Below are 19,463 nucleotides of genomic sequence, written 5' to 3' on the forward strand. Positions count from 1 at the left end.
AGTTTGATTTAAGTAAACATGTAGATACTTTAGCCATATGTCTTGGAATTTGGAAGAATTAAGAAATATAAATGAAAACGAACATATATGCGACTAAATTTTAGTTCCTTAATACGCTTGAAATGAAGTGGTAAAATAGTTAGCAGTTCAAAAATAATTTCGTCTGCCACTGAAGTGTGAAGTGACGGATCGATTCTCGGATGTCGGAAAAGTCGAAAGTGATCATAAAGCAATTCAATCGATGACAATGCGGTGACCAAGGCGCTCGCTGACGCAATTATCATGTTTTAAGAACTTATTCGAGATCAGTAGCAAATAAAGAAAATATTAACTGGTTTATTGGAACGGTTTAATTGAATGATGTAATGTTGCACTTAAAAAAATATTTAGGTTATAATGAATCGAGAAATTTATTGCGACGCGAGCTATCGCTATATCGTGCCCTAGACTTTATCTTACTATAATTATAAATGCGAAAGTTTTTTTAGTAGGAACAGATCAACGGATGTTGAAGAAATTTGGCATAGATATAGAACGGAGTCTGGAAGGAACATATAGGCTACTTTTTACATTTTTTTTAATTCCGCGCGGCCGGATTTACAGGTGACAGCTGGTTACGCAATAAATTTGAAGAACGAAGTAATACAGGTCTAGTTATTAAATTTCAATCCTGTAATATTTATTATTGCCCTTGACAAGTATTGTTTAAAAGCATGAAGCTATTACATATATAATATCATAAATTTTTAACTCGCACGTAAACTTAATTATAATTGACATTGAATGTGACTAATTTCCTCTATTAATAAATGTCGCATGTTTAAGGACGCTTCAGTTTTTCAATAAAACAGATTTAAACTATTTTTTATTTTAATTAAAGACATTAACGTTGAGTTATATTTTAAAATTATTAGAAAAAAACACTTATGAACTTTTGGCATCCATGAACGTTACTTTTTTTGTGAAATACGACGATGGTTCATTTTGCATATTTTCCAAGTTGTATAAACATGTACAACAAGGACAAAAGTATAAACGTAAAAATCTTGCCAATTTAGACTTAATATTATTTCCATACATTAAATTATTATCACTTAAACAAAATTCTTTTGGTGGATAGTGAAGATTAGCAGATAAGTTTAAAACTTGTGGCAACTGAAAGTTTTCAGGGGGGAAATGTGTGTCTCTTTTTTTGTTAAATTCATTTGATTCTGGTTTTATAGTTTGTTCCCATGAATTAATAGGTAATAGATACTCTTCGATGCTTAAATTTTGTTTTGACGGCGACTGAGAATGCATCATAAGTGTTGCTAGATTTATCATAGACGAGCTGTCTGGTTGATGAAGACCATCTCCCGGAATTATATTCCCCACATCTTTCTTTGCAGCGCTCGTCAAATATAGTTTCATTCGCAGTACTGTGATGTCTGAGTCACTAGGCCAAGATGCTCCATCGAGTGAAGGACTAAGATTTCTCTTGTGGCTTACCTTTTTATTTTTCTTAAGTATATTAGCTTTGAGTTTTGATAATCCAGAATCTAAGCTCTTTGCCAAATTTGCCGAAATAGTACTGTCCGTTTTAGGAATTAAATTAAAAGCCACTTGCCGAGAATTAATATTTCCGTTAGCCTTTTGAATGTCTATTATATCCTCAATTTGTCTGATTTTAGAGTCATCCGGAATAGCTTTTAAATCCATTTGAATAAAGGTGAGTAATCATAAGAAATTTATCCTTTTTTTAATCACTTTTGTATAATTTTACTTGATCGAGATGGTTATCATTGACGCTGTCATAATTTTTTTTTCAAAATGTTAAATAAAAAACAAACAAAAATAAAAATCACAATCCTTTGTATTTATTATAATGCGTAGAAAGGAACTTTCCTGTCATTTCACGAACGTTCAAAAATCAGAGATTCCAACACTTTACATTTTTTTTAAAGAGAATCTTTTATACTTATAAATAGTGGAAAGGAAAATTAACGCTTAATTATTATATAAATGTAATTATATCGTTATAATTCATAACTTTATTGAATGTTAGGAAGTATTAAAATGTATATTTATAGTTTTAATTTTAAGACCTTGTACGTGACATTTAGTAACGAAAGTAAAACGAAATGTCATCACGTTCTCTAAGGGAAGAGGATGGTGTAATGTTTTTTCTCGAATAAATTTTAATTTTCTACAATGGAAGATAAAAATCAGGAATCAAACATAGGCGACACATGTAATTTAAATGGGAACTGCTCACCGCCCACGAAGAATATCTCCATCGACTTGAATCATGCAAAAAATATTGATGACATATCAACTCCTTCCGAGTTAAAATTCGACGAAGGTATTGTAAACAATCGGTAATTCTTGGGATGCAGTGACCTAAACCAATACTATTCTACCACTCCAAGTATCTGATTAGTGTGTTGTTCACTTGCCTCTGCTTTCTTGTTAGGTAAATTGAGTGCTGTAAATAACGCAGTTACTATGTTTCTCTTTAAGATTTCGAATTCGAAGATCCAGATGTGACTGCAAAACGTAAAGAAATGGAAAAATGTTTGGAAAACCCTGATATTGTGAACATAGAAAAGTGGCAAAGTTTTGCAAAAAGCAAAGGAGGACTAATAGCAGGTATTTCATTTTGTCTAAAAGTATTGTGTTTTTCCACTTGTCACAATAGTTGTCATGATTTATATGTTTCATATATGATAAGATTGTACAACATGTATATTTAATAATTAATTCTGTATTTGGTAGGTAAAGTTGTCAATAACACACTATAATTTTAACATTTAAAAATTAGTTGAAGCAAATGCTATCACAAAACAGTTTTAATGCACAATTATGATATAGCAACCATTCCATTATGTTTAAAGTATCGCAATTTATATTTCAAATTATATAAATGTAATGTTTTGGTGTTTGTTTAGGAGTAATATCAATTAATTTCCTGTGTGACAGATGAATACAGGAGAAGAATCTGGCCCCTGCTTGTTGGGGTAACTCGAGATGAGATGACGGAACCTCCTTCACTTGATGAATTGTCTACGCATGTTGAATATAACCAAGTTTGTATCTATTCTATATCTATAACAGCTGCCAGCCCTATATGTACTTAAAGGAGTCATTAAGCAATCTAATAAGATATTTAACTCTATACTATGAGGGTCAATTTAAACTTATATAAAACTGGCTAAAATACTCATGCATATTCGTCCGGTGGCTGCACTGACTAGTTTTAAGCCCATTAAGGGGCCTTTATCAGAGTGAGTGGGACTGGTGTTATTTCGCGGAAGCAGCCATTTTTAAATAAGTTTATTATGTCTCAATATCAGTTTGAAAAATTTAAGGGTCAACTAAATAAAAACACACCAATGAATAATAGAATTTTTAAATTTGTGTACTTTTAAGACAAATGTGATGAATTTCAAATGAAATCCAAAACTGTAAAAACTTGCAGGTGGTATTAGATGTGAATCGTTCACTGAAACGGTTCCCTCCAGGCATTCCGTACGAGCAGAGAGTGGCGCTGCAGGACCAGCTCACTGTGCTCATACTGAGAGTCATCATTAAGTACCCACATTTGAAGTATTACCAGGTAAGTGACATTTTATATACCAAACATTCTTATTAAAACAAACATAACTGTGGTAGAGCCCGCTTTAACATCTTCGCACGAATTGGCCCGGCTCACCCGGTGAAATACTACGACCACATAGAAGACAGGCGTCAAGTGGAAGTAATTCCGCGTTTCGTCTGATGAGTGGGCGTCCCAGAGGCCTAATTTAGTCCACTTTCCCTTCCCACCCTTTTTCTCATAAGGAAAGGATGGGAAGTGGAAGTGGACTTTCCGGATGTGCGGATGCATGGAAGGGGCAAAAAATTTATTATAATCTAAATTTATGTACTTCTAGGGTTACCATGACGTGGCAATAACATTGTTGCTGGTCTGTGGTGATAAAGCATCGTTTCCATTGCTGTGCCGGCTTTCGTACGGACCTACAGCTCCTCTGGCGCCGTTCATGCAGACCACCATGCAGCCTACACAGCATTTGCTCAATTACATGTTGCCTGTCTTACGAAGAGCTGATGATAAGCTGGCCGATTGCTTGGACAAGTATGAGATACAATTAATATATGGGTTTAATAGTTTATTGTGCATTGGTAGGTAACAATGTGTTATTAAATTTTGTGGTAAATATAATATAAGTACTTATCATGTTATCAGGGCGGGCGTGGGCACGATGTTCGCGTTGCCGTGGTACTTGACGTGGTTCGGGCACAGCCTGAACCGGTACTCTGACGTGGTGCGGCTGTACGACTACTTCCTGTGCGCGCCCCCGCTCTTCCCCGTGTACGTGACGGCGGCGCTGGTGCTGCACCGCGCGCCCGCAGTCTACGCCTGCGACGTCGACATGGCCATGATGCACTGCCTGCTCTCCAGGGTATGTACCCCACATACTGCCACATCCCTCTTTTTCCTTGTGTTTCATTTTTATGCAAATACAAATATCACAATGTATGGTTAATTTTCTAGGAATTTAAACCCTTACATACATACGTTTCAGTTACCAGATGACTTGCCTTTCGAAGATATTTTGGTGACCGCTAAGAAGCTTTACGATGAAAACGACCCGACCGACCTGGAAGCCGAAGTCGACGCCTTGGAGAGAAGAGAGTGAGTTTAAATCTTCTTACAATTTCCCCATTATTTCATGCTAAAAACATTTAGTTAGTTGTGTTATGCCATGAGGTGCGCAATGTCACAAACTTTATTTACAAAACTTGTTATAAACTTATTAATGTTGTATTAATATTTACAATACGACAGAGAGGAGCAACGCCGCTTGGACGAGGAGCGTCTCCGGCAACGTCGCGTGGAGCGCGCGGGTCGTAACCGCGCCGCTAACGGTGTGTTGGCGCGCCTACGCCGCGTGCTGCCGCGCAGCCCACTGGCGCGAGGCGCAGCGCTGGCGGCGGCGGCGGCGCTGCTCGCCGTCTACGCCTACTACAGGCCCGACCTCTTCACCAGGTAGCGCCGAGGGTACTCCTTACTCTTATTCGCGGTGTGACTGTAACTGTGACAGTCACAGACTGTCCGCCATCTTTGTTTCACAGCTGACAGGTGACGTCACTAGTGATACGCGTTATTTCAACTGCTTGTGGTAGTTCCAGCGATCGTTGACGAAATTGAAACGAAACCAAGTGCTAAAACGCTTTTTTGAACGCAACTGTCACTTTGACAGCTGACATCTCTGACACGAGGTCGTTGTCAAAATGACAGTTTGAAATTTGAGAGAGTTGATTTTTAATTTATAAAAATGAAGGCACTTTGTTTTGCCCTTATTGCAACGGCAATTTTAATGATTGCGTTAGAAATAGTTTTTCTATAAATCTATTGAAATCTGTCTGAAATTGCGCTAAAATTGGTATAACATTGATATAGCAATGTATGGAGACTGTATGAAGTTTTAGTATTATTTATTTAGGAGACTGTTTTTCAAATGTATGTGAATGCTTGATTAATAGTATGTAACAGTTAACTCTACTTACATTGACAAATGTATAAAAGCTACGTATATCGTTTGGTTCTTTTTTTTTAAATAATCTTTTCTTTTTTTCTTTATTCTTATACTTACACAAAAACTGACAGTTTGTTTTCTCCTTGTGGCTGAATAATATAGGCTTACTGGGATCAAAGTGTTTGAGAAAATTCCAACATAATTTGCAGGCTTTATAAGATAATATGGATCTTTATACCCCACAATTATTTAATTGTTTTTACGCAGAATGTAAAGTTGTGTGAACGAAATAATCTGTATAAATGTAGTTTAATATGTTTCTTTTACTTTAAAAATGTGATATTAGAACCTTTACTCTTAGCTTTATGTTTATTTATTTATTTTTCAAAATACAATAATTCCAAAAAATTTAGTCAAAAATACACAAATAATTTAGGATAAGCTTGAACGCTTACACGCCAAAAGTTTTTTTTTAATAAATTGAATTTGGAATCTAGAAACTTTTTTTTTTGTTTAACAAGATAAGTTTAAAACATTGGCCATGGTTTTATGAGACCAAAATCCTCCTTAAAAACACACCGTTGTCTCTGTTCTGTCAAATATGAAAGACAGGGATGACGATATGTTTGATACTGAGAATTTGGTCTCGCATATTTAATAACAAAAACATATTTTTCTTTGTTCTTTTTACTTTATTTGGTTTATATGTTCAGTTTACTTTATTGATATAAAAAAATATGTTTAACTGTTTCTTTTTATAAAATTAAAAATAAAATGTTATTTAAATAGTTGTAAGGGTAAGGCATTTATTTATAGATTAAGTTGGCAGTGTTATAAAAAATAACTTTAAGTTGAGATTTAAGTGATTATGCACAACTTTTTTTACTAATTATATTATCTTAAATATGTTCCATGATTTGTAACCCCCTGTATATAAGGCAATGATTTGATTTGTAATATAATAAATTGTGTATTCCATAAAATAAAGTCTGTGCTCACAAAATTATTCATTTTAGTTGGAATGTAGAAATGTGGGTAGTTGTTAAAATTGTATGGAATTCGTTGAATGATTTATGCAAGACATTAGTTATATATTTATTTGTAAGTTGTCTGCATTTTTGTATTAACTTAGGGCCTAAGTAATATGTAGTTGTATATAAGGAACATTATGTACTCAATGTTATGCACATATACATCGTTATATAGATTTAAATGGAACGGAGAGATCTTGAAAATGTGTTATGTTATTTATTACTAAACCTATTATCATTTATTTGTATGAAATTCATAATTTTTCAATGTTAAAGTTTTAAATATTAAAATGTTCAATACAAGCTTGATATTTGTCAAGTTAATGTACCAAGATTTGTGTTTCAATATGTTCTAAAAGTAAAATTGAGTCAAAAATTGACGCCGATGGATTTCCAATGTCGCGACACTTGTATAAAAACATGCAGACATACGTCTCGGTTCTTATTCAATAAGTTTTTGTTAGAAATTTCACAATATATAAAAGATAATTTTTATTTATGTAGTCATAAAAAATTACTGCCGTTGATAAATTGTTATTAATTAGAGAAATGAAGTCAGAATAAATGAAGAAAGTGTTTTAATGAGTGAATTGTTTTGTACGAAGTGAGACAGGTGCAGTTAGTCTCTCAGTCTTTACACATTACACACTTTATTACGAATAATGTGTTTTATTCGATATCTTGTGCTAACTGAAATTTATCTTAAATGTAACCAAAAAAAATATATTAACAAAAAAATACCCCAATTTAATTTTTTTTTGTTTATTTTATGTCCAGATTTTTTTTTGTTTAATTTTTTTATATAATAAAAATATATGATTTCAAAGCATAAATCAAACGTATTGTTTTTTTGTAATATTTTCAGAAGACGCGCAGACAATCCGGACTTTGAGGGATTTTAGGAAGCAAATAAAACTAATGTTTTGTACAAATATTATAATTTGTTTTTCATTATTACATTACTCGCTTTGAAATAAATATATCTGTAAATGTTGTTCAAATACAAAAATGGACAATGAATTTAAAATTAGATGATTTTATAACATTATTGACGGAAATTCTGAAAGATACGAAAAAAAAAAAACATTTTTTGCAGATAAAAATAAAGTTCTGACAAAATTATAAATTTTTAACAATAATCTAAAAGACATCTTTGTATATTTTTTACGTTGTATTAATTACAATGTATTATTTTTTACTTAAATATATTGTTTTTTTTTATTATTTGATAATATTTCCTAAATATATATTTACATAATATTGTAGTTGTTTATTATAATTTTTGGTATCAGCGTAAAGGAAATGTGACTTAAAATTATAAAAAAAAACATGCACATCATTTTATAAATCTTGAATTGACAGGAAAAATAGATGTTTTTAAATATAAAAAAAATATTTTTTTTTAAAATTTTCTTATATAATGAATTCAGTTACAATAAGTTTTTCTTAAAACATACGTCGACATTATATGCCTTGTTAGAATTCCACTGCACTGCTCTATTACATATTGTCATCCCTTTCCTTCTGTTAGTCATCAACAGAGACGACAATATTTATAACTAACTTTTAGTTATTTCATCCAAGCGGTAAAAAAATCTAGTATTAATATAAGCTATGTTACTGAGTGATAATTTAGCTTTGTAACGTTAAAAGATTTTTTTAAAACGGTTCAGTAGTTTTTGAGTTAATTCGGTACATACAAAAATATAAATCTTTATGTTAGTTTAGATGTAGAGAAGCCGCAGTGAAGTTCTACGGTTATATGACATCTTATGTCTTGTTCTTACAAATATTACGATTTTACATTTATGCTTAAATCGGCAACTACTTAATTAAGTAGAAGTTATGCATTTAGGTTTCCATTGATGGAAACATGTACAAAAACATGTCATCTCTCTAAATCAGTTTTTTTTTATGAATCTGTAGTGTTCTAGTTATTTGTATTATTTATTTATGAAAAAATGTATATTTTTTGATTCACAATAAATAAATTAACGTCTTTTAATCGTAAAATTACTTAAGTAGATGCAAAATAAAAATGTAAATATTGCACATAATTTTTTTTCTATAAATTTTACTAACTTAATATAAACACTAACCACAAGATGTTTTCAAATATAAACTTGAGCAAATATTTAATTAAAACAAAAAAATCGTTTAAAAATTGCAACAAAATAAAAATATATGAGCACGAAATTAACGAGAATATTTTTGAGTATTTTATGTCTTTACTAAATTAACAATTTCCAATATTTTATAAATAATTAAAAAAAAATGATGTTTGACATCATTTTTTTTTAATTATTTTTATTTGTTTTCAAAAAATCTCCATTGTTTATTATTTTTAATTATGCATTACTTAAGAAAAAAAACTAACTTATTTTTATTAAGTAGTTTTTGTTTAGTTTCAACAGATGGCGCTAGTCCATAAAATATCAAACTAAGGACAATCTAAACATTATGTAAATAATATGGTTTTTCTATCACATGGAAGACTAACGCATACTAAATATTATCTGCAAGAGAACTATTTAATACGAGTATATTTATCTTATGAAGAAATTAACGCATTTCAAGGTCAGAGAATTAAATCGTTTTTATATCTTATTTATTAAATTATAATTGAATTGAATCTATAACAATATTTTAGAGAGCAAAATTGCAGCAAAGAGAGCATTTACTTATGTTCATTTTCCCTTAATATCTTTTAAATATTAAAGTTATACTTAAAATAGATAAAATTAGTTTGTCTACGTGTTATTTGTTTCGATTGAATGTTGCACTATATAAAGCTAAGAGCATCAAAGGCAAGCGATGTAACTATACACAGCGTCGGTGATCAAACTGCGGGTAGTCTGAAAAATTTATAAAAAAAGTCATTAAAATATAGATGACGGTAGATGTAAACAAAATGACTCATCTGACGAAGAGAGTTTTCATCTCTTAAGAAATTAACAACATAGTACTGTTATTTGATACGTAATTCACAGAGAATTTTAATTTAGAGTATTCAACGTTGGTTTTTTACCCAAAATCTTCTCTTAAAACATATTGTTATCTCTAATTTGTCAAAAATAAAAGACAGGATTTGGTCTCAGAAACCCAATTCAAGGTATTTGAAACAGCAAGAGCTACAATAATGTAAGCTTGTATGTGGCCTGTTACCTGAGTCAATGCTGCAGCACGGTGAGTATGTACTGCAGGGCGCGAGGGTCGTGCAGGATGCGGAGGTGCTCAGCGCCGGACAGGGGCACCAGCTTGACGGGTCTGCGTGCATTGCGCGCTCCGGCCGCCTTGCCCCAGCGCGCGCAGGCCTCCAGCGAGCGCAGGTTGACGGTGCCGTCGCCGTCCCCGCCCGCCAGCTGCGGGGCGCCGTCCAGCCACGACCCCGGCTTGTACACCAGGCTAAACACCACCACGACACGTTAACACCGACTTTTCTTTCCTTCTTCAGTTTATCTTCTATATGCCTTTGGTCTATTTTTAAATGTACACTTTTCATTAATCGTGACTATATTAATTCTGACCCGACTCAAATTTCACTTTTCACACTAAATTGGCAGCTAACGGTTCAACGTGATATACGAAATGCGGCGATTTGGCATAATATAGTCGCTATACCTGAACTGAACAAATACACGACTCGCGTCGATGATTCAAATTTGTGCACATATTATTTATATATTTTTATAATTATATATTTGCCGAAGGAGCAACATAATGCGCTAACTTCGAGCTACAAAAATAAGCATATTTTACACATATCTGAGAAGGTAACTGAGGCCTGACTATCGCGGACATACACTACTGGCAGACGGATACTTGAAAGCGCGATCAAAACAAGGACAACGCCATCTATTGACAATAATCAGTAAACTAACAATTGTTTGAAAAAAAAAAATATTTTTTTTTCAAAACTTCAGAATTTTTGGTGGATTGACTTCGTTAGGATGTTAATGAAATTTTCCACAGACGTAGATAATAGTCAGGAAGAACACGTAGGCTACTTATTAATTTTTTCTAACTCCGAACACACGGAGTCGCGAGCGCTACTAGCGTTTACAAAGTGTGTGAGGTGTGAGGTGCTAGATGTGAGGTGCTAGATGTGAGGTGTGAGGTGGCGCTTACCGCTCGACAGTGGTGAGGTTGTAGCCGTAGATGCAGTGCAGCTCGACGCCGGGCGCGGTGACGTCACGCGCGTACCGCTCCGTGTCCTTGCGCATCTCCCACGCAGTAGGCAGCTCCATGTCGCTACACAAACATTACTTATTCTATTTTACACGTTAAACTTTGGATGAATCTTTGTTACTACGTATCTCCATTACGGTCAACGGAGTTCGATGAAGTTTGGCACAGTTTTTCTTTATACCGCGACAACAAAGTCGCGGGGAAAAGATAGTATAGACCAAAAGGAATTGCACGACACTCTGTCGGACGATATTACCTGCCCGTATTTAACCATTACATATTATAAACATATCTGTTGTTAAGTGATGGAAACTAAAAGGTACCAATGATATATAATTATGTAAGAAAGAGCATTTAAATTCGTACGAATTAGACCTTACTGGGGTCGAAATTAGTGGTTCAAACTGTATCGCAAAAGACCATCTTTTGTCACTGAAACCTGTATATGTGAATATTTAAATACTAACGTGAAGAGCTTCTCGAAATGTTCAATGGTGTAGTTGAACTTGTCAGTCTGCACGAGGACGTCGTCGGGACGCCACACGAGCGGCGAGGGCAGCAGCCACGCCAGCGACGGGCACGTCACCTGCTCCAGGCGCATCGTGCTCTGACTAAGCATCGATGAACCTAAGTCGTCGCCTGGAACATGCAATTTCCAGATTTTATATAAAACAGATATATTTCCAGTCAAACAGCTCAACGCCCGAATGTCTTACCGACCTCCTTCTACTTCCCATTTGTCGATAATTTTCATTAATAATTAAAATCCTTTAGCGCGAATGGCGCGCTTTCGTTACCAAGCCAAGTGTCAGATTGATTAGTGAGGGGACATAAACATTCATATTTTAATAAGTATAGAGCTGCGCCGATACACCGGCACAGCATCGGATTTTCTTCCTAACAATACTAATATTTAATAATTATTTATCCGTCTTTCTTACAGTAAAAAAAATCATCGTCTTACAAACATATTTGCAAATAAATTCAAAGACACTATATATATATTTTTTATGTTTTCTTTTTGGATAGTATTATTGCTGATTAGATACCGTAGATTGACAATGAGCCTATGAAACTTAAAACAGTTTATGTTTGTAATACAACATTTATATTTTATGATTCATGTATATAATTTGTATTTATGGCAACCCTATTTAGGTTATGATTGACTTTGTTTTTTTTTAAATCATAAGGTGGCAAACGAGCGAGCGGCCACGTGAAATCGCTGAAATAGCGAAGTGACCGTTGCCCATAGACATACGCAATTGTATATGTTTTGCCTAACTTTAATCGACGGAGAGGATCTTTTAACGTAATTTAAATTAAAAAGTTAAACACGAATATTGCATTGTGTTTGTGCTTGTATATGCACATATGTTTTCGATAACAATACATCATCAAATTAAAAACAAAAGGAATTAATTACTATTGAAATTTAAACACAATGCTGCAGAGTCTAGGGCAATGTATTTAGGTTGAAAAAAGTGTGTAAATCGACCAATTCTTATTTGTAACAAGATTGTAACTATTAACTCTGACGACCAATAATGAAAGAAAAAACTATGTTTGAAATTCGGAAATGTCCCGATAAATATAAATATGTTATCAAAAATTAATTTTAAAAGTTTGATAAAAACCTAGAACATTCTTAAAGTATTATCAAAGATTTTTGATAGTATTTAAAGATAAATTTTAATAACAAAATACCCCCCCCCCCCTTTGAATTCTGAGTTTGAATCCCATATTCTGAGTATTATAGTAGTAACATTATTGTCAGATTTTTCTTCTTTTTAACCTTTCGAATCATTTTCTTTTTGCGTCGATAAACTCATTATAACGACAATTCAAACTAATTAATATAAATAATAAATTAGTTACATTGTTGATAGTTTTGTTAAACATATGTGTTTATCATTAACGTACAAACGTTGAAAGTGTAATTATTTTAAAACTACCGGTTGCCTGTGACTCCGTGCGCGTGTAATAAAAAAACTTAAGTAGGCTATATGTTCTTCCAGATTCACATCTGTGCAAAATTTCATCAAAATCCGTTTAATTGTTCTGTAGATACCTTCAAACAAACATCCATCCATTTAAACTTTCGCATTTGTAATATTAGTAAAATGTAAATAATTAAACGTAACTGTGAGTTTCCACTAAAAATCACACACACATCACATCATGCCGAAGCACATCTTGTCCCTATCTTTCTCCTTGCAAAAGCAGAGATAACAATATATTTTTTTTTATATTTTAACAATAAAAAGACATTAATATCGTCAGTTGTCGTTTCCTGTCAAATTTCAAATGTAGTGACAGTTGTATACAAGCACTATTACTATCTCTGTTTGAACTAAGAGAATGACAAGGACGGGAATATTAGTGTAAGACGTATTATTCGATTCATTGTTGTATTCGCACTCGGCAACATGATAAATCACGTTATCACAATCTGTGCAATGGATTTAGATTATTGTAATTATGAACATAGATTGTTGGTTATTTTCGATGTATAGCTCATTTCAAACATCTTGGCAGCTCAAATCTCATTGCCCTCCCTAAACCCTATACCAAAAGATGTGTTCTGAGCAGCGATTCGCGCAAAGATAAGAGCCGTAAGTATATGTGAAAACATTTATACTATTTTAATGAAGATTCCACATTTTAGACTTTGATTTTTCATATTACGATATATCGTTATATGTTCTCGTATTATATATAATTGTGTCATGGCACAATCATCTTAAGAACAATACAATATAAAACAGCAACAAACAAACCACAATAAAGTCATCGATTATTGGAAAAAACAAGGACAAAATAAGGAAAAAAGGACAACATTGTTTTGTTTTTATTAAAGCAGTGATTTGCAACTTTCAAGCAAACCGGAAAATCTGAAGAAGGATTTACGTATGGAAAATGTATGATTTTTTCATAAAAATAGATCCATTTCTGCAGAGCAAACATTTTCAAACAGCATATTGATAACGCCACCGCTGATCATCGATTTGAATTAAAACATCGTTCCATAAGCAGATATCGCGAAAAAATCACTTCTTTAAACTATGCTAAAGCCTGCCATATAGTTAGTATAGATTATTTTAACTGTTAAAATGATATGATTACACTTATATATTTTTTATTTCAAGATTTCTCAATGTAACAACTATGTGATGTAAGCCTGTATTGATTTCTCTACTCTTCACTGATCCTGTTTTTTTGCAAGTGTAAAAATATAAAAGAATTATGTTTAATTTAAAAACTGTACTGTGTTTGAAATACATTATAGTGTCCATAGTGAAATGGAATTTAAAAATAAAGCAAGTTGTTTATGAAACGAAAATTGAATGTTCATATACATGCATTGGAATTGAGTTGCATAAGTACAATCTAACTAATATTATAAATGTGAATGTTTGGATGTACGGATGGATGGATGTTTGTTAGAAGGTATCTCCAGAATGTCTGCTGATATGCTAAATATGCTGTAGTGAGTAATTTGGGAGTATTTTTTTGTTTTAAATAACTCACCTATAGCAAACACTTTAAGTGCTTTAACCGCCCCACCCCAGGGGGTCGAGAGTGAGATGAGCCTCCGGATGTACTGATCCTTCCAGGACTGATTCTGCTGCCGTAGGAAGTGCAGTGCCATTGAGCCGCCCATGCTGTGTACGAGCAGCGTAACTGCACTTTTGTTGTTCATTGTATATGTTTCTTCAACTAAGGTCTTTAGTTTGACAAAAAATTCACCATTCTCATCTGAAATAAAGTTAAGACAACTGATTGTGAATTAAATATAATACTAATAATACTATTTGGTATGGATATGCAATTATGTTTCTTCCTGTGAGCCATGAATCGCTCACTGCTGGGCATAGGCCTCCCCCAAAGATAGTCACGATGACCGGTCTTGTGCTACCTGCATCCAAGATGATCCCTCAACCTTGACCAGGTCATCAGTCCATCTTGCAGGAAGCCTGCCCATGCTGCTTTATGTTTAAATAAAAATTAAAAAAAAATAATACTCACTTGGTGCTCTTCTAAAATCGTAAGGGGCACCTCTTAAAGATACATTCCTAACATACCCTTGTTTAACAAGAGCATCGCCAATTGTATTGAAGTATGCGCCAGTACTGTCGTGTGAGGGGTCCAGCCACTCTACTGGCTCCGGGTTTCCCCACCCCGGAACCCGAATATCTACACCCTCAGGGTTCCTGGTGGTCCTTGTTACATTGTCATACTCCAATCTTGTGTTGTCCACCCAGCAGTCGATCACAAAGGGTACCAACAGCTCCAAGTTTAACCATATGTTGAAGTAATCCGTAGACGTCTTAGCACAAATGTAGTGCACTACATTGGTTTTATTTAATCTTGCCTCAAGTTGGCTTCCACCATCGCCCGGTACTGTTGAAATGGGATAAAATGATTCTTAAAAGTACAAAATGCGAAACTTTTTTTTCTGTTAATGTATCTCACGAACTGTATTTTTTTTTGAATTCAAGAAAATTCTATTCAATAATAAAAAGCTATGTAATTTAATTATAATAAATTTAATTTAATTTGCATTTTTATTTAATCTTTAAGACAAGTGATATAATTGTTTTGCTGTTATATGACAATGCTACTAGATATGCTTCGCTAAGAAATTAATACGATTACATCTAAGTACTTACTTAATATAACCGGCGATAATCCCAAGGAATCCTTCGCAAGAAAGCTAAATAATAGTCCGAGTGCAAAAAACAATTTCATTTTTACCATGATCGGTATTATTACTATTCAGTACCTTACTCAGCTAATCATACACTAATTACTTTATTAATTTCCTTTTGATTTATACGTAACGATACTGTCAAGGTACAGTATAAAATGCCCAATGACGTTAAATATCGTCCGATGCGAACGGTCGCGGTATCGTAGTCAACATTATTGATAACAGACAAAATCAGGAAAAGCGTCAGCTGTGTCTCTGTTTACATAAACAAGTTGGCGCAATAAGTATTCAAATTTTTCAATATTATTATAACCAGTAAAAGCAAGTAACCTTTAAAATCGAAGTTGCATTCCGTTTCAAATTAATGTTTGATATTTTGACCCTGACAATAAAAACATTAAATAAATACTATTCATGCATGTAATTTACATACATTCATTTTTCATATACATATACTTAATTCCTAATGTAAATCATAAAATTAAAGTATCAGTAACGCATTTTTTCCATCTTGTCAGAACGCAACTTCGCATTTCACTTAAAATGTTAACGGAACGTATTGGCTTCGTTCAGAAACAAGTTTCAGTTGCTAAAAATTACGAGTAAGTTATTTCAAATCGAAGAGTGTGTTTAAATACTTCTATACGACTAAATACTCGTTAAATTAATTAGTTTCATTGCCTTGCTAAGCTAATGATATTTAAGTTTTTTAAATATTTAGTTTGGACTTGATATAAAAGTCGATTTCAGTTTTTTTATTTCTCAACGCAGCAAAGTAGCAAACGTCAAACAATTCCCTCCAAACGCGCAGGCGCGCATAAGTGAATATTTTAAAAATGGAAAACCTGTGAATCATTTAATAAGATTCTTTTTATACTGTAACATTTTAGCGCTTTTTATAGACTTTTGATACTGTTAATCAATAAAATGTTAGGTATAATCAATAACAAGGGAACAAAAGCAAGCGGAATTCGCTTTATTGTTAAAAACTGAAATGTTTCTGCAGGTAAAAGTACGAAGTAAAATCAATAAAATAGAAACAGCGATCAGTGACTTTTGTTTCTTTGTTTACTTCCAGGGTCGAGTCATAATTGTTTGGTTGTCTTGGCTTGTTGGTGGCATTTGTGGTGTTGTTATTTTCTTAATTATCATATGTTACTGCCGCCTCATGCCGCGCCATCAGAAATCATTCGGTATTTTTTTTTAATTATATATTATGTACAATGTTATTATACTTACATGGCTTAAACTAACGCATATTTTATTTCAGACGAACAGTACCTTAAAAATACTTACACTATAAAAGAAGATCATGGATACTCTCATCAAGATTACAGCAGAATAAAACATGCAGAGGTAACACGCATGTTTATAATCTTTTATTTTTCTCAAATACGTTTAAGGTAGTTTTTTCTGTATTAACTTTTATCCCCAATTTAAATAATTAGAAAGAAATAGTTAATAATTTTCGGACAATTAACATTATTACAATAACATAATGGAGAGGAAATGGATGCTCAAAAAAAAAAGTAGCATTGGGGCGGCATCTCTTCGGTGCTAGATTTTGTCATATTACGATACTTGGCGACAGAAAAATATTGCATCGAAAAGTGTGTCTGTTAACGTTAACGTAGCAGGGTTGTGTCATTAGTGACATGTGTAGACTTTTGTAAATCAGCTGTAAACCGGTTAAAAAGTTCAGATCACATAGACGCGAACCGTTGAGTTGTGTTACAATTACGTGAGCCGAGGTTCCGCAAGTTGCCCGGTGATTTACATGGTCATCCAACTGGTCATCAATTTTAGTTGACGTACCAAGAACATTATGTAGGTGCAGGTACAGAGACACAGCCGGCCGGCGAGTTACGCTGGTGACGCGGAGTGGCGACGCGCGCGCGACTCTCACACGCACGCCCCCGCGCCGCACCCCGCACACCCCGCACACCCCACCACGCCCCAGCCCGCGCCCGCGCACTGCTACGTCAACCGCGTGCCCGAGCGCGACCACGTCTCCGCGCAGTACGCCTCCAGCAGCAGTCAGTATACACATTTCATCCTCATGTATCCTGACTACTATTATGTGCTATGGTATGAACAGGTTACTCGTTTACACAGTGTTGGACGAGATCGAGGGCGGGGTGAACATGGACGCGCTGAAGACGCGCTCCCTGCCTGCCTTCCTGCGACCCAAGCCGCGCCCGCTTTCTACCGAGGATGACCTGCAGCAGCTCTACGCTAAGGTACCCTACAATACTCCAACATTGACATGTGCCTATGGATATCAAGTCACATAGATTGCTCATATCAACAAAATTTTGTTATTATTGCGTTCAAATGCTAGTACAGTGAGCAAAATTATAGGAATAACTATAATGATTAACATATACCAGTAAAGCATTGCTTATGTCAGGTGAGTTTAAGCAAGAAGCACAAGAACCGCATGCGCAGCGAGCACGCGGCCATCATCGCGCTCAGCAAGTCGCACAGCCAGTTTTTCGACGCAGATGCAGTCATTGTGTACGACCAGAGGACCGCACTTTAACCATCTGGCTGATCTCTCTTGAACTTGCGACTTGAACTATATCAAGGGTTACCAGTTGCCACTATATGGCTGGTTTTGACAGCTGTCAATCTGACAGACATGTAGTAACAAAACTCGAAGAATTTCGATATGGTAAAGATCCCCAGATATAGGGAATCCTCAATTATAATTTTTGTGTATTTCTCTTCCGCTATTGTACTTCCTCCTACATATCAATAGTAGCAGTATTTGTAAAATGACCTATACAAATAATCGTAAGAATAAGCACACATTTAGATGTTTGGTTGTCTTTAAGAACATTTTATCTTAAAATATCATAATAAGATTCTGAGAGCTATGCATGTTTTATTAACAGTTACTAACCTAATCAAATCCTAGTACTAGAGCAATGCCAAGTATTTGTTTTTTAATATTTTATAGCCGCGTCGTATTGGCTGTTTGTCGAGTTAACCTTTGCCTAAAATATGGCGCCAAAAGTTTTTTTTGTTTTGCTAATAAAACATACGTAAATCTTAACGATAACAAAATTAAAAATTCAGTTTGAATTAGCATATTGTGATTGATATTATGTGATATAATTTAATAACGAAATTGTGGCCTAATTAATAATGTTAAATAAATTCAATTTGGTACAGTCGCGAGAAAACGATGTTGTTACATTAAATGTATTTCACCTCTGTCCTTTAATATATTCTATGCTATCTTTAAAAGAATCACCTTTAGATTTATTTTGGATTACTGTTTCATACCAATGTATTAATGTTCATGTATTTCGGTGCTAAAGATATTTAAATTTCTTCAATAATTTTATCCAAATAAGTATATTAAATATTATATTGTTTATTTAAATGCCTGTTGTTTTTTAAATTAAATAATTCTATCTATGAGTTCAGCGTAATATATCTAGAACGTTAGAAAAAAGAGCTAATAAACACTGGGGACGTATTTTTAAAATAGATTTGAAATTTTTATAGCTATTCCCTAGTTAATGTTGTTGATATTTGTGTGTTTGTGCGTTTGTTCGCACGGGTTTTTTAGTGGCTGAGTAAAGATATTGGCTCGCGCATCTGTCGCCTGAATCTGTACACAGCTTTGTAGTTAAAGCAATATCCTAGCTGTTAGTTAATGCGAAATTGTATATTTACTAACATTTCTGATAGTAAAACTTCTTTTTAACCCTTGGCAAAATTTACATAATGTTGTGTAAGAGCCAGTTTGTATTTTTAAAAATGTTTTTGTTTATATATTGACTCTACCCCTTCGCAAATTACCATCACGTTGACAAGACTGATATTTTCTATTTAAACATGCTAATTTAGGTTTTAACATACTTTTTCTTATAAGTGTACTTTATCAACTTGTCAACATTTCATTGATTTTATAGACTTATCGAATTAAAATTTACCCAAAGTCAAATTGCAAATTCAATAACTTCGCTTTCGTGCAGATTAAAAGATGGGCTTTGATAT

At 33.8% G+C, this 19,463-nt stretch overlaps 3 protein-coding genes across 5 annotated transcripts; 2 read left to right on the forward strand and 1 right to left on the reverse strand.

Moving 5' to 3' along the window:
- Positions 1–2,116: 2,116 nt before the first annotated feature.
- Positions 2,117–7,524, forward strand: LOC106125906 (TBC1 domain family member 20). The gene is made up of 9 exons (XM_013323327.1): positions 2,117–2,341; positions 2,500–2,628; positions 2,959–3,065; positions 3,458–3,595; positions 3,912–4,114; positions 4,226–4,442; positions 4,566–4,675; positions 4,829–5,029; positions 7,416–7,524. Exons 1-9 carry the CDS (start codon positions 2,191–2,193, stop codon positions 7,450–7,452), a joined length of 1,293 nt encoding a protein of 430 aa, XP_013178781.1. The 5' UTR covers positions 2,117–2,190; the 3' UTR covers positions 7,453–7,524.
- A 1,425-nt stretch (positions 7,525–8,949) lies between these two features.
- LOC106125901 (group XV phospholipase A2) lies at positions 8,950–15,787 on the reverse strand. Its single transcript, XM_013323319.1, has 7 exons — positions 15,412–15,787; positions 14,768–15,142; positions 14,270–14,497; positions 11,206–11,377; positions 10,679–10,801; positions 9,716–9,955; positions 8,950–9,405 (listed from the first exon to the last, which is right to left on the reverse strand). The coding sequence occupies exons 1-6, from the start codon at positions 15,497–15,499 to the stop codon at positions 9,721–9,723; spliced, it is 1,221 nt and encodes a 406-aa protein (XP_013178773.1). The 5' UTR covers positions 15,500–15,787; the 3' UTR covers positions 8,950–9,405; positions 9,716–9,720.
- LOC106125902 (uncharacterized) lies at positions 13,093–18,280 on the forward strand. 3 transcript variants are annotated; one of them, XM_013323321.1, is made up of 6 exons: positions 13,093–13,353; positions 16,531–16,645; positions 16,723–16,808; positions 17,284–17,488; positions 17,568–17,692; positions 17,863–18,280. In XM_013323321.1, the coding sequence occupies exons 2-6, from the start codon at positions 16,621–16,623 to the stop codon at positions 17,992–17,994; spliced, it is 573 nt and encodes a 190-aa protein (XP_013178775.1). In that variant the 5' UTR covers positions 13,093–13,353; positions 16,531–16,620; the 3' UTR covers positions 17,995–18,280. The 3 variants fall into 3 exon arrangements, with proteins under 3 accessions (XP_013178775.1, XP_013178776.1, XP_013178774.1); XM_013323322.1 differs by lacking the exon at positions 13,093–13,353 and adding an exon at positions 16,034–16,054; XM_013323320.1 differs by lacking the exon at positions 13,093–13,353 and adding an exon at positions 16,263–16,458.
- The last annotated feature ends 1,183 nt before the right edge of the window (positions 18,281–19,463 follow it).

This window comes from Papilio xuthus, unplaced genomic scaffold (genome assembly GCF_000836235.2).
Source record: "Papilio xuthus unplaced genomic scaffold, Pxut_1.1 DF825752.1, whole genome shotgun sequence".
Lineage (NCBI taxonomy): Eukaryota > Metazoa > Arthropoda > Insecta > Lepidoptera > Papilionidae > Papilio > Papilio xuthus.